Below are 12,934 nucleotides of genomic sequence, written 5' to 3'. Positions count from 1 at the left end.
AATCCAGTAAGCTGAACAAATATATTTTGAGGTACCTTCCTCTATAGACTTTTTTCCGGTACCAGACCGAGCTTCTGAGATCTTTGCTAAGGAGTGGCAGAGACCGGGTATACCTTTTTTTTTTTTCTCCATCACCTATATTTAAAAAGATGTTTCCCATAGCCGACTCGGTTAAGGAGGCTTGGCAAACAGTCCCCAAGGTGGAAGATGCTGTTTCCACCTTTGCTAAGAGAACTACTATACCCATAGAGGATAGTTGTGCTTTCAAAGATCCTATGGACAAAAAATTAGAGGGTTTACTCAAAAAAATGTATGTACCCCAGGGCTTACAATGACAGCCAGCTGTGTGCATTGCTACAGTCACTAGTGTGGCGGCATATTGGTTTGATGCGTTGTCTGATATCAGGACAGAAACTCCCCTGGATGAAATCCAGGATAGGATAAAAGTTCTTAAATTGGCTAATTCCTTTATTACGGATGCTTCCCTTCAAGTTATCAAACTGGGAGCAAAGATTTCAGGTTTCTCTGTTCTAGCTCGCAGAGCCTTATGGCTAAAACCTTGGTCTGCGGATGTATCTAAGTCTAAGCTTTTAGCGATTCCTTAAAAGGAGAAGACCTTGTTTGCACCTGGCTTGATGGAAATAATCTCTATTACGGGAGGTAAGGGTCATCTCCCTCAGGATAAGAGAACAAACAAAAGGGACGACAGAGTAATTTTCGTTCCTTTTCAAAATTTCAAGGGAAATTCTTCCTCTTCCGCCTCCAAGCAGGAACAGTCTAAACCTTCATGGAGAACCAATCAGTATTGGAATAAGGGAAAACAATTCAAGAAGCCTGCTATTGAATCAAAGACAGCATGAAGGGCATGCCCCCTATCCAGGACCGGGTCTTGTAGGAGGGGCAGACTTTCCTTCGCTCAAGCTTGGCTTTGAGATGTTCAGGATCCCTGAGCAGTAGAGTGTCCCAGGGATATAAACTAGAGTTCAAAAGTTTTCCTCCCAGAGCCAGGTTTCTGCTTTCAAGATTATCTGTAGACCAGACAAAAAAGGCATTTCTCCAACATTGGTGTGTCCGGTCCACGGCGTCATCCTTACTTGTGGGATATTCTCTTCCCCAACAGGAAATGGCAAAGAGTCCCAGCAAAGCTGGTCACATGATCCCTCCTAGGCTCCGCCCACCCCAGTCATTCTCTTTGCTGTTGCACAGGCAACATCTCCACGGAGATGGTTAAGAGTTTTTTGGTGTTTAAATGTAGTTTTTATTCTTCTATCAAGTGTTTGTTATTTTAAAATAGTGCTGGTATGTACTATTTACTCAAACAGAAAAGGATGAAGATTTGTTTGTAAGAGGAAGATGATTTTAGCAGACAGTAACTAAAATCGATTGCTGTTTCCACATAGGACTGTTGAGATGAAGTAACTTCAGTTGGGGGAAACAGTTAGCAGACTTTTCTGCTTAAGGTATGACTAGCCATATTTCTAACAAGACTGTGTAATGCTGGAAGGCTGTCATTTCCCCTCATGGGGACCGGTAAGCCATTTTCTTAGTCAAAAACAAACAGAATAAAGGGCTTATTATGGGCTAAAAAACTGGTAGACATTTTTATGGGCTAAATCGATTGCTTTATTTGTGCATATTATTCAAATTTAGGCTAACAATTGACATTTATAATCTTGGGGAACGTTTATAAAACGGCAGGCACTGTATTGGACACCTTTTTCAGTCAGGGGGCCTTTCTAGTCATAGACTGAGCCTCATTTTCGCGCCATTAATGCGCAGTTGTTTTTTGAGAGCCGGGCATGCAGATGCATGTGTGAGGATCTAAGAATCTCGGAAAAAGCTTTTAGAAGGCGTCATTTGGTATCGTATTCCCCTCAGGGCTTGGTTGGGTCTTAGCAAAGACTGTATCTGGGACTGTATAGGGGTTAAATTGAAAAGCTCTGAAATTTGGTGTGCAATACTTTTAAGGATTTAAGACACTGTGGTGAAAATTTGGTAATTTTTGAACAATTCCTTCATACTTTTTCACATATTCAGTAATAAAGTGTTTTCTGTTTGAAATTTAAAGTGACAGTAACGGTTTTATTTTAAAACGTTTTTTGTGCATTGTTGACAAGTTTAAGCCTGTTTAACATGTCTGTACCATCAGATAAGCTATGTTCTATATGTATGAAAGCCAATGTGTCTCCCCATTTAAATTTATGTGATAATTGTGCCATAGCGTCCAAACAAAGTAAGGACAGTACTGCCACAAATAATGATATTGCCCAAGATGATTCCTCAAATGAGGGGAGTAAACATGATACTACATCATCCCCTACTGTGTCTACACCAGTTTTGCCCATGCAGGAGGCCCCTAGTACATCTAGTGCGCCAATACTTATTACCATGCAACAATTAACGGCTGTAATGGATAACTCCATAGCAAATCTTTTATCCAAAATGCCTACTTATCAGAGAAAGCGCGATTGCTCTGTTTTAAACACTGAAGAGCAAGAGGGCGCTGATGATAACTGTTCTGACATACCCTCACACCAATCTCAAGGGGCCATGAGGGAGGTTTTGTCTGATGGAGAAATTTCAGATTCAGGAAAAATTTCTCATCAAGCTGAACCTGATGTTGTGACATTTAAATTTAAATTAGAACATCTCCGCGCACTGCTTAAGGAGGTGTTATCTACTCTGGATGATTGTGACAATTTGGTCATTCCAGAGAAATTATGCAAGATGGACAGGTTCCTAGAGGTTCCGGTGCCCCCCGACGCTTTTCCTATACCCAAGCGGGTGGCGCACATAGTAAATAAAGAGTGGGAAAAGCCCGGCATACCTTTTGTTCCTCCCCCTATATTTAAGAAATTATTTCCTATGGTCGACCCCAGAAAGGACTTATGGCAGACAGTCCCCAAGGTCGAGGGGGCAGTTTCTACTCTAAACAAACGCACTACTATTCCTATCGAAGATAGTTGTGCTTTCAAAGATCCTATGGATAAAAAATTGGAAGGTTTGCTTAAAAAGATTTTTGTACAGCAAGGCTACCTTCTACAACCAATTTCATGCATTGTTCCTGTCACTACGGCAGCGTGGTTCTGGTTCGAGGAACTAGAAAAGTCGCTCAGTAGAGAAACTCCATATGAGGAGGTTATGGACAGAGTTCACGCACTTAAATTGGCTAACTCTTTTATTTTAGATGCCGCTTTGCAATTAGCAAAATTAGCGGCGAAAAATTCAGGGTTTGCTATTGTGGCGCGCAGAGCGCTTTGGCTAAAGTCTTGGTCAGCGGATGTGTCATCCAAGACAAAATTACTTAACATTCCTTTCAAAGGTAAAACTTTATTTGGACCTGATTTGAAAGAGATTATTTCAGACATCACTGGGGGAAAGGACCACGCCCTTCCACAGGATAGGTCTTTTAAGGCTAAAAATAAGCCTAAATTTCGTCCCTTTCGCAGAAATGGACCAGCCTCTAATTCTGCATCCTCTAAGCAAGAGGGTAATGCCTCACAACCCAAACCAGCCTGGAAACCAATGCAAGGCTGGAACAAGGGTAAGCAGGCCAAGAAGCCTGCCACTGCTAACAAGACAGCATGAAGGAGTAGCCCCCGATCCGGGACCGGATCTGGTGGGGGGCAGACTCTCTCTCTTTGCTCAGGCTTGGGCAAGAGATGTTCAGGATCCTTGGGCGCTAGAAATAGTTTCTCAAGGTTATCTCCTGGAATTCAAGGAACTACCCCCAAGGGGAAGGTTCCACAAGTCTCACTTATCCTCGAACCAAATAAAGAGACAGGCATTCTTACATTGTGTAGAAGACCTGTTAAAGATGGGAGTGATACACCCAGTTCCAATAAAGGAACAAGGAATGGGATTTTATTCCAATCTGTTCGTAGTTCCCAAAAAAGAGGGAACGTTCAGACCAATTTTGGATTTGAAGATCCTAAACAAATTTCTCAGGGTACCATCGTTCAAAATGGAAACTATTCGAACGATTCTACCCACCATCCAGGAAAGTCAATTTATGACTACCGTGGATCTAAAGGATGCGTACCTACATATCCCTATCCACAAGGAACATCATCAGTTCCTAAGGTTCGCTTTTCTGGACAAACCTTACCAGTTTGTGGCTCTTCCATTCGGATTAGCCACTGCTCCAAGGATTTTCACAAAGGTGCTAGGGTCCCTTCTAGTGGTTCTAAGACCAAGGGGCATTGCAGTAGTACCTTACTTGGACGACATTCTAATACAAGCGTCGTCCCTGTCAAGGGCAAAGGCTCATACGGACATCGTTCTAGCCTTTCTCACATCTCACGGATGGAAGGTGAACAAAGAAAAGAGTTCTCTGTCCCCGTCAACAAGAGTTCCCTTCTTGGGAACAATAATAGATTCCTTAGAAATGAGGATTTTTCTGACAGAGGTCAGAAAATCAAAACTTCTAAGCTCTTGTCAAGTGCTTCATTCTGTTCCTCGTCCTTCCATAGCACAGTGCATGGAAGTAATAGGATTGATGGTCGCAACAATGGACATAGTTCCTTTTGCATAAATTCATCTAAGACCATTATAACTGTGCATGCTCAAACAGTGGAATGGGGATTATACAGACTTGTCTCCAATGATTCAAGTAGATCAAAAGACCAGAGATTCACTCAGTAGGTGGCTGACCCTGGACCATCTGTCCCAGGGAATGAGCTTCCGCAGGCCAGAGTGGGTCATTGTCGCGACCGACGCCAGTCTAGTGGGCTGGGGTGCGGTCTGGGAATCCCTGAAAGCTCAGGGTCTATGGTCTCGGGAAGAGTCTCTTCTCCCGATAAACATTCTGGAACTGAGAGCGATATTCAATGCTCTCAGAGCTTGGCCTCAACTAGCAAAGGCCAAATTCATAAGGTTCCAATCAGACAACATGACGACTGTTGCTTATATCAATTATCAAGGGGGAACAAAGAGTTCCCTGGCGATGAAAGAAGTGACCAAAATAATTCAATGGGCGGAGGATCACTCCTGCCACTTGTCTGCGATCCACATCCCAGGAGTGGAAAATTGGGAGTCGTCAGACATTTCATCCGGGGGAGTGGGAACTCCATCCGGAAATCTTTGCCCAAATAACTCAATTATGGGGCATTCCAGACATGGATCTGATGGCGTCTCGTCAGAACTTCAAGGTTCCTTGCTACGGGTCCAGATCCAGGGATCCCAAGGCGACTCTAGTAGATGCACTAGTAGCACCTTGGACTTTCAACCTAGCTTACGTATTCCCACCGTTTCCTCTCATTCCCAGGCTGGTAGCCAGGATCAATCAGGAGAGGGCCTCGGTGATCTTGATAGCTCCTGCGTGGCCACGCAGGACTTGGTATGCAGACCTGGTGAATATGTCATCGGCTCCACCATGGAAGCTACCTTTGAGACAGGACCTTCTTGTTCAGGGTCCATTCGAACATCCAAATCTGGTTTCCCTCCAACTGACGGCTTGGAGATTGAACGCTTGATTTTATCAAAGCGTGGGTTTTCAGATTCTGTAATAGATACTCTGATTCAGGCTAGAAAGCCTGTAACTAGAAAAATTTACCATAAAATATGGAAAAAATATATATGGAATAAGATAAAAATTCCTAAGATTCTCTCCTTTCTTCAAGAAGGTTTGGAGAAAGGATTATCTGCAAGTTCTCTAAAGGGACAGATCTCTGCTTTATCTGTCTTACTACACAAAAGACTGGCAGTTGTGCCAGATGTTCAAGCATTTGTTCAGGCTCTGGTTAGGATCAAGCCTGTTTACAGACCTTTGACTCCTCCCTGGAGTCTAAATCTAGTTCTTTCAGTTCTTCAAGAGGTTCCGTTTGAACCCTTACATTCCATAGATATTAAGTTACTATCTTGGAAAGTTTTGTTTTTGGTTGCAATTTCTTCTGCTAGAAGAGTTTCATAGTTATCTGCTCTGCAGTGTTCTCCTCCTTATCTGGTGTTCCATGCAGATAAGGTGGTTTTGCGTACTAAGCCTGGTTTTCTTCCTAAAGTTGTTTCTAAAAAACAGAATTTATGCTTACCTGATAAATTACTATCTCCAACGGTGTGTCTGGTCCACGGCCCGCCCTGGTTTTTTAATCAGGTCTGATGAATTATTTTCTCTAACTACAGTCACCACGGTATCATATGGTTTCTCCTATATATATTTCCTCCTGTCCGTCGGTCGAATGACTGGGGTGGGCGGAGCCTAGGAGGGATCATTGACCAGCTTTGCTGGGACTCTTTGCCATTTCCTGTTGGGGAAGAGAATATCCCACAAGTAAGGATGACGCCGTGGACCGGACACACCGTTGGAGAAAGTAATTTATCAGGTAAGCATAAATTCTGTTTCTTACACTGTGTAGGAGACCTCTCCAACCTGGGAGTGATAATCCCAGGAACAGGGTCTGGGATTTTATTCCAATCTGTTCGTGGTTCCCAAAAAAGAGGGAACCTTCAGGCCTATTTTAGATCTCAAGAGTCTAAACAAATTCCTCAAATTACCGTCCTAAAAGATAGAAACTATTCGTTCCATTCTCCCTTTGGTCCAAGAGGGTCAATTTATGACAACTGTGGATTTAAAGGACACGTACTTGCATGTTCCCATTCACAGGGATCATCACAAGTTTTTAAGGTTTGCCTTTCTAGACAAACACTTCCAAATCGTAGCTCTTCCCTTCGGTCTTGCCACAGCTCCCAGAATTTTGTCAAAGGTTCCGGGATCGCTGTTGGCGGTGCTTTGGTTACGGGGCATTGCAGTGGCGCCCTATCTGGACGACATCCTAGTCCAGGCGCCATCCTTACAACAAGCAAGGACCCACATTGAAATGTTATCGCTCCCGCGATCTCGCGGATGGAAGGTAAATTCGGAAAAAAAGTTCCTTAGTCCCAAATACAAGGGTAACCTTCTTAGGAACCATAATAGATTCCCCATCAATGAAGATTTTTTTGACAGAAGTCAGGAAATCAAAGATTTTCAATACTTGTCTAGCCAGTCCACTCCTCGGCCATCAGTGGCTGTGCATGGAGGTAATCCAGCTGATGGTAGCGCCAATGGACATCATTCAGTTTGCTCGGTTCCATCTCAGACCTCTGCAGTTAAACATGCTCATGCAATGGAATGGAGATTATGCAGATTTGTCTCCTCTAATACTTATGGAGCAGGAGACAAGGGATTCTCTAAAATGGTGGTTGTCTCGGGATCTCCCAGGGTACCTGCTTTCGCAGACCATCTTGGGTGATTGGGATATGACACCAGCCTTCTAGGATGGGGAGCAGTCTGGGGCTCCCTGAAGGCTCAGGGATTTTGGACTGTTCTTCCTATAAACATTCTGGAACTGAAAGCGATCTTCAATGCTCTTCTGGCCTGGCCCCAGTTAGCCTTGGTCCAGTTAAATAGGTTCCAGTCGGACAACATAACTTCAGTGGCTTACATCAATCATCAGGGAGGAACGAGGAGTTCCTTAGCGATGACCAAAGTAACCAAAATAATTCAGTGGGCGGAAACCCACTCTTGCTGTCTGTCGGCGATCCACATACCAGGGGGGGACAACTGGGAGGCAGACTTCCTGAGCAGGCAGACCTTTCACCCGGGGGAGTGGGAACTCCATCCGGAAGTGTTTTCCAGCCCGATTCTCAAATGGGGTCAGCCGGAATTGGATCTCATGGCATCTTGGCAGAATGCCAAGCTTCTGAGGTACGGGTCGAGGTCCAGGTAACCTCAAGCTGTACTGAGACGCCCAGGCGGTACCTTGGTCCTTCAGTCTAGCATACCTATTTCCTCAGTTTGCTCTTCTTCGGGTTATTGCTCGAATCAAGCAGAAGAGGGCCTCAGTGATCCTCATTGCTCCGGCTTGGCCTCGCAGGATTTGGTATGCAGATCTGGTGGACATGTCATCTCTGCCACCTTGGAGACTTCTGTTGAGGAAGGACCTTCTAATTCAAGGGCCCTTCCATCAGCCAAATCTAGTTTCTCTGAAGCTGACTGCTTGGAGATTGAACGCTTAATTTTATCCAAGCGGGGCTTTTCAGAATTGATCATAGAGACCATGAATCAGGCTCGTAAACCTGTAACTAGAAAGATTTACCATAAGATATGGCTTAAATATCTCTATTGGTGTGAATCCAAGGGCTGCTCCTAGAATTTTGTCCTTTCTCCAAGAGGGTTTGGAGAAAGGATTATCGACAGGTTCCCTAAAGGGTCAAATCAGCCTTATCTATTTTGTTACACAAATGTCTGGCGGATGTTCCAGATGTGCAATCTTTTTGTCAGGCCTAGGTCAGGATCAGGCCTGTGTTCAAACCACTTACTCCTCCATGGAGTCTTAATTTGATTCTCAAAGTTCTTCAAGGGGCTCCGTTTTAGGATGTGCATTACTTGGATATTAAGTTATCTTGGAAAGTTTTATTTCTTGTTGCTATTTCTTCTGCTCGCAGAATGTCGGAGCTCTAGTCATTGCAGTATGAGTCCCCTTTCCTTGTTTCCTAATCCTACCTCTCAGAAGGAACTGCTTCTGCACAATTTGGGCGTGGTTCGTGCCTTAAAGTTTTACCTGCAGGCGACTAAGGATTTTCGTCAGTCTTCTGCTTTGTGGTTTTCTCAGGAAAACGTAAAGGACAGAAAGCTACGGTTTCTTCTTTCTTTTTGGCTGAAGAGTATAATATGTTTTGCATATGAGACTGCTGGATAGCAGCCTCCAGAGAGAGAGAGAGAGTTAAAGCTCATTCCACGAGGGCTGTTGCTTCCTCATGGGCATTCAAGAATGAAGCTTCTGTGGAACAGATTTGCAAGGCTGTAACTTGGTCTCCTCTCCACACTTTTTCAAAATTCTACAAATTTGACACTTTTGCCTTGGCTGAGGCCGCTTTTGGGAGAAAGGTTCTTAAAGTGAAGGTTAAGTTACAGCCTTCATATTTCGTTTATACACTTCTATGCATATGAAATTAGTAACCGCTATATTTTTTTTTTATAATTATATTTTATTTTTATTATTTTATACTCTGTTATATCCTTACCGTTCCCTTCTATTCTCCTCCCATCAGTTACTTCCTGCTTTTTTACCCAGTGACATATAGAGCGGTCCCTCACGCTCTATACGTGTATAGTAGGCTCGTGCACAGAGACTATCCAAAACTACGCATGCGCATCTATCTCCTACGCATGCGTTAATCGAGTCCATTATCCATTTCATCGCATGCGTCATTCTTCTGCAACATAGTATTGAATGAATAACAATATCCATTCAATACTATGTTTGAACAGACAGAGACTAGCTGTGTTTTTTAGCAATCCTACTGTTGCAGATTGTCGCGGAACTGCTGTTAGCTGCCTGAATAAATAATATTGGCAGAGCGCATGCGCGAAACGGGGCCGCGCTCGCTTTGCTGATGTAACCAGAAGACACTGACGCATGCGCATATTGTGACACTACCTGCTGATGTCAATTGACGGCCGCCTAACGGCCTAAAAGTCAATTGGCTTCTGACACAACGTGATCATCCTTTCAGCAGAAGAAAAAAAACAGGGTCGATTTTGTGATAGCGATATTGGAAAGAAATAATTAAGATATTAAATGAACGATGTAAAATTAAAAATAATGATGAATGAAACTGCCATTTATTTTGGGTGATAAATAAAATATTGCATTAGCAACTAACAAAGTTAACCTTCACTTTAAAGCAGTGTGGTGCCTTCCGTTTAGGTTCCCTGTCTTGTCCCTCCCGTATCATCTGTGTACTCTAGCTTGGGTATTGATTCCCAATAGTAATTAAGATCCGTGGACTCATCGTGTCATTAAAAAGAAAAGAACATTTATGCTTACCTGATAAATTTATTTTTTTTGACACGGCCGTCCTGTTTTTGAAAGACAGGTTGTTGGTTATTATAAACTTCAGACACCTGCACCTTGTTACTTCCTTTCTCTCCTTTACTTCGGTCGAATGACTGGGTTGGGAGGGAAGGGAGGTGATATTTAACAGCTTTGCTGTGGTGCTCTTTGCCGCCTCCTGCAGGGCAGGAGTGGTATTCCCATTAGTAATTAAGATGATCCATGGACTCATTGTGTCAAAAAAGAAAAACATTTATCAGTTAACCATAGATTTTCTTTTTATAAATCTCTTAAATGACATAAGATATTATTGCATACACTTGGTTCCATCCCCTCTCCAAACTGTCTGATTTTAAAGATACAAATATTACAAAATCCAAACTAAATTCTTGCCATTTTTTTTTTAAGGTGGATTCAGCGTATCCTCCTGTAAAGAAACTTATGACGCCAAAATCCATTGCAATCTCCACAAACCGGTCCTTCTACATCAAGCCTTCACTGACCCCTTCTGCTGTGGCAAACACAACCAGTCGTAGAATTCAAACTGAAAAGCACAGAGTGAGTATAATTCTAGGAAGGATGTTAAAGTTCTTTTTGAAGTTCACCCCCCCTCCCCCCCCCCTTCTATATTCATTGATGCATATGCCTCATAATTTATCATATTTATGACCAGCGTTGGTTAAATGGGTGTTATTGTTTATAATAAAAGCATCATTAATCTGTGCAGTTTGTTTTGCATCAAATATTTTTATTTTTTTAAATCGATATATTTCTTTCATGTAATTGGCAAGAGTCCATGAGCTAGTGACATATGGGATATACAATCCTACCAGGAAAGGCAAAGTTTCCCAAACCTCAAAATGCCTATAAATACACCCCTCACCACACCCACAATTCAGTTTTTACAAACTTTGCCTCCTATAGAGGTGATGAAGTAAGTTTGTGCTAAGATTTCTATGTTGATATGCTCTTAGCATTGTTGAAGCCCGATTCCTCTCAGAGTACAGCGAATGTCAGAGGGACGTGAAGGGAGTATAACTTATTTGAATACGATGATTTCCCTAATGGGATGGGGGTCTATTTCATAGGTTCTCTCTTATCGGTCGTAGAGATTCAGCTCCTAACTCTCAATTTACCATTACCTCTATTAATAACTGTTTTAGTACTGGTTTGGCTATCTGCTATATGTGGATGGGTGTCTTTTGGTAAGTATGTTTTAATTACTTAAGACTCTCAGCTATGGTTTGGCACTTTATGCATTTATATAAAGTTCTAAATATATGTATTGTACTTATATTTGCCATGAGTCAGGTTCATATATTTCTTTCTGCAGACTGTCAGTGTCAGGTTAGGAAATGTCCAGAAGAAGACCCAAATGCTAGGGCGAACTTAAACAACACCCTTGCACTCTGAGTTTAATCCAGGACGTGACCCCATGACAACCTCCAAAAAACACTTTACTCACGATATGGAGCAGGGTTGGCCTGTGCCCAAAGTAATTCAAGATATCAGCCAGATAGACTTCTGAAAAAGGAACTGGTTTCAGGAAATGTCTTCCACAGAATCAGGAGAGCAGGGATAGTCCACTTATACTCAGACAGAAGAAGGGTAAAACAGGATACAGTTAATAATGCAGGAGTAGGTAATTTGTTATCAGGCAGTTTGAGGGTAAACACTGTGTAGACAGTCTTTGCAGAGTATGCAACAGGTAATCAGGCAGTTTGAGGGTTAACTCTGCAAGTTCTGACTACACAGTGTTAACCACATGTAATCAGGTAGTTTGAGGGTTAACACTGTGTAGACAGTCTTTGCAGAGTATGCAACAAGTAATCAGGCAGTTTGAGGGTTAACACTAGTCAGAACTTGCAGAGTTAACATGTAATCGGGTAGTTTGACGGTTAACACAGATTAATCAGTACTTGTTGAGACTGGCAACAGGATATCAAGCAGTTTGAAGGTTTACACTGAATAATTGTATTTGCAGAGTTTGGAAACAGGTAAACATGCAGATTGAAGGTTTCACAGAAATAACAGTATTTGAATAGTTTGGCAATACACAGAGTAGTCAGAATTTGCAGGGTTTGCAGCAGGTAAACAGGCAGTTTGAAAGTTTCACAAAACAAACAGTACTTGCATTGTTTGGAGACAGGTAATCAGGAGGCTGAAGGTTAATCCAGCATAGTAAGTCCTTGAAGAGATTGGCAACAGAAAAGCAGCAATTAGAGAGATTCCACAGCGAATTCCACACAGAAGCCACAAAGTTAAACAAACGGGCACTGGAGAAACAGGAAGCCTGGAATAAAAAGCCTGGTTGTGACATCAACAGGAAGGGGTGGCTCAGACACCTGTCAATTAAGCACACAGAGGACTGCAGAGCTTCCCAGCAGCCGAGCGTGACAGTCAGTTTCATATTTGGGAATGTAAACCTTTTTAAGAAATTTATTTCTTACCTGGGGTTTAGTCTTTTTTCAGTTGACTACTTCTTGCAGTTGCGGGTATTAGGCCCGCGGGTGCGTCAAATGCTAAACTTTATTGCGTCATTCTTGGCGCGAAAAAAGTTGGCATGAAAAAATAAGTTTGACGCAACTCATAAGTGACGCCGAGACCTTTCACACGGCGGCGTCATTAGTGACGCAAGTGTGTAATTTTTGGTGCCAAAAAAGACTACGTTACGTCGTGCGTCATACTTGCCGCCAAATTTTTTTCATTATTTCAATACCCCTTGTTTGCCTCTTGCTTTTTGCTTTCAGAGGCCTATGCTATTGCATTTTTTTCCCATTCCTGAAACTGTCATATAAGGAAATAGATAATTTTGCTTTATATGTTGTTTTTTCTCTTACATTGTGCAATATGTCCCAATCTGATCCTGGCTCAGAAGTTTCTGCTGGAACATTGCTGCCTGACATCGGTTCTACCAAAGCTAAGTGCATTTGTTGTAAAGTTGTAGAAATTATTCCACCGAATGTCATTTGTAATAGTTGTCATGATAAACTTTTACATGCAGATAGTGTTTCCATCAGTAATAGTACATTGCCAGTTGCAGTTCCTTCTTCTAATGTGCACGATATACCTGTAAATTTTAAAGAATTTGTTTCTGATTCTATTATGAAGACTTTTCT

At 42.4% G+C, this 12,934-nt stretch overlaps 1 protein-coding gene across 1 annotated transcript in view; it reads left to right on the top strand.

Annotated features, from left to right (window-relative positions):
* Nucleotides 1–12,934, top strand: part of NUP153 (nucleoporin 153) — a 798,292-nt gene that overhangs the window by 271,130 nt on the left and 514,228 nt on the right. Inside the window, exon 7 of the mRNA XM_053715838.1 lies at nt 10,224–10,373. Within this exon, the coding sequence (XP_053571813.1) occupies nt 10,224–10,373 (150 nt within the window). The remainder of the gene's footprint in view (nt 1–10,223; nt 10,374–12,934) is intronic.

This window comes from Bombina bombina, chromosome 5 (assembly GCF_027579735.1).
Source record: "Bombina bombina isolate aBomBom1 chromosome 5, aBomBom1.pri, whole genome shotgun sequence".
NCBI lineage: Eukaryota > Metazoa > Chordata > Amphibia > Anura > Bombinatoridae > Bombina > Bombina bombina.
This window is presented reverse-complemented; position numbering and strand designations above follow the sequence as displayed.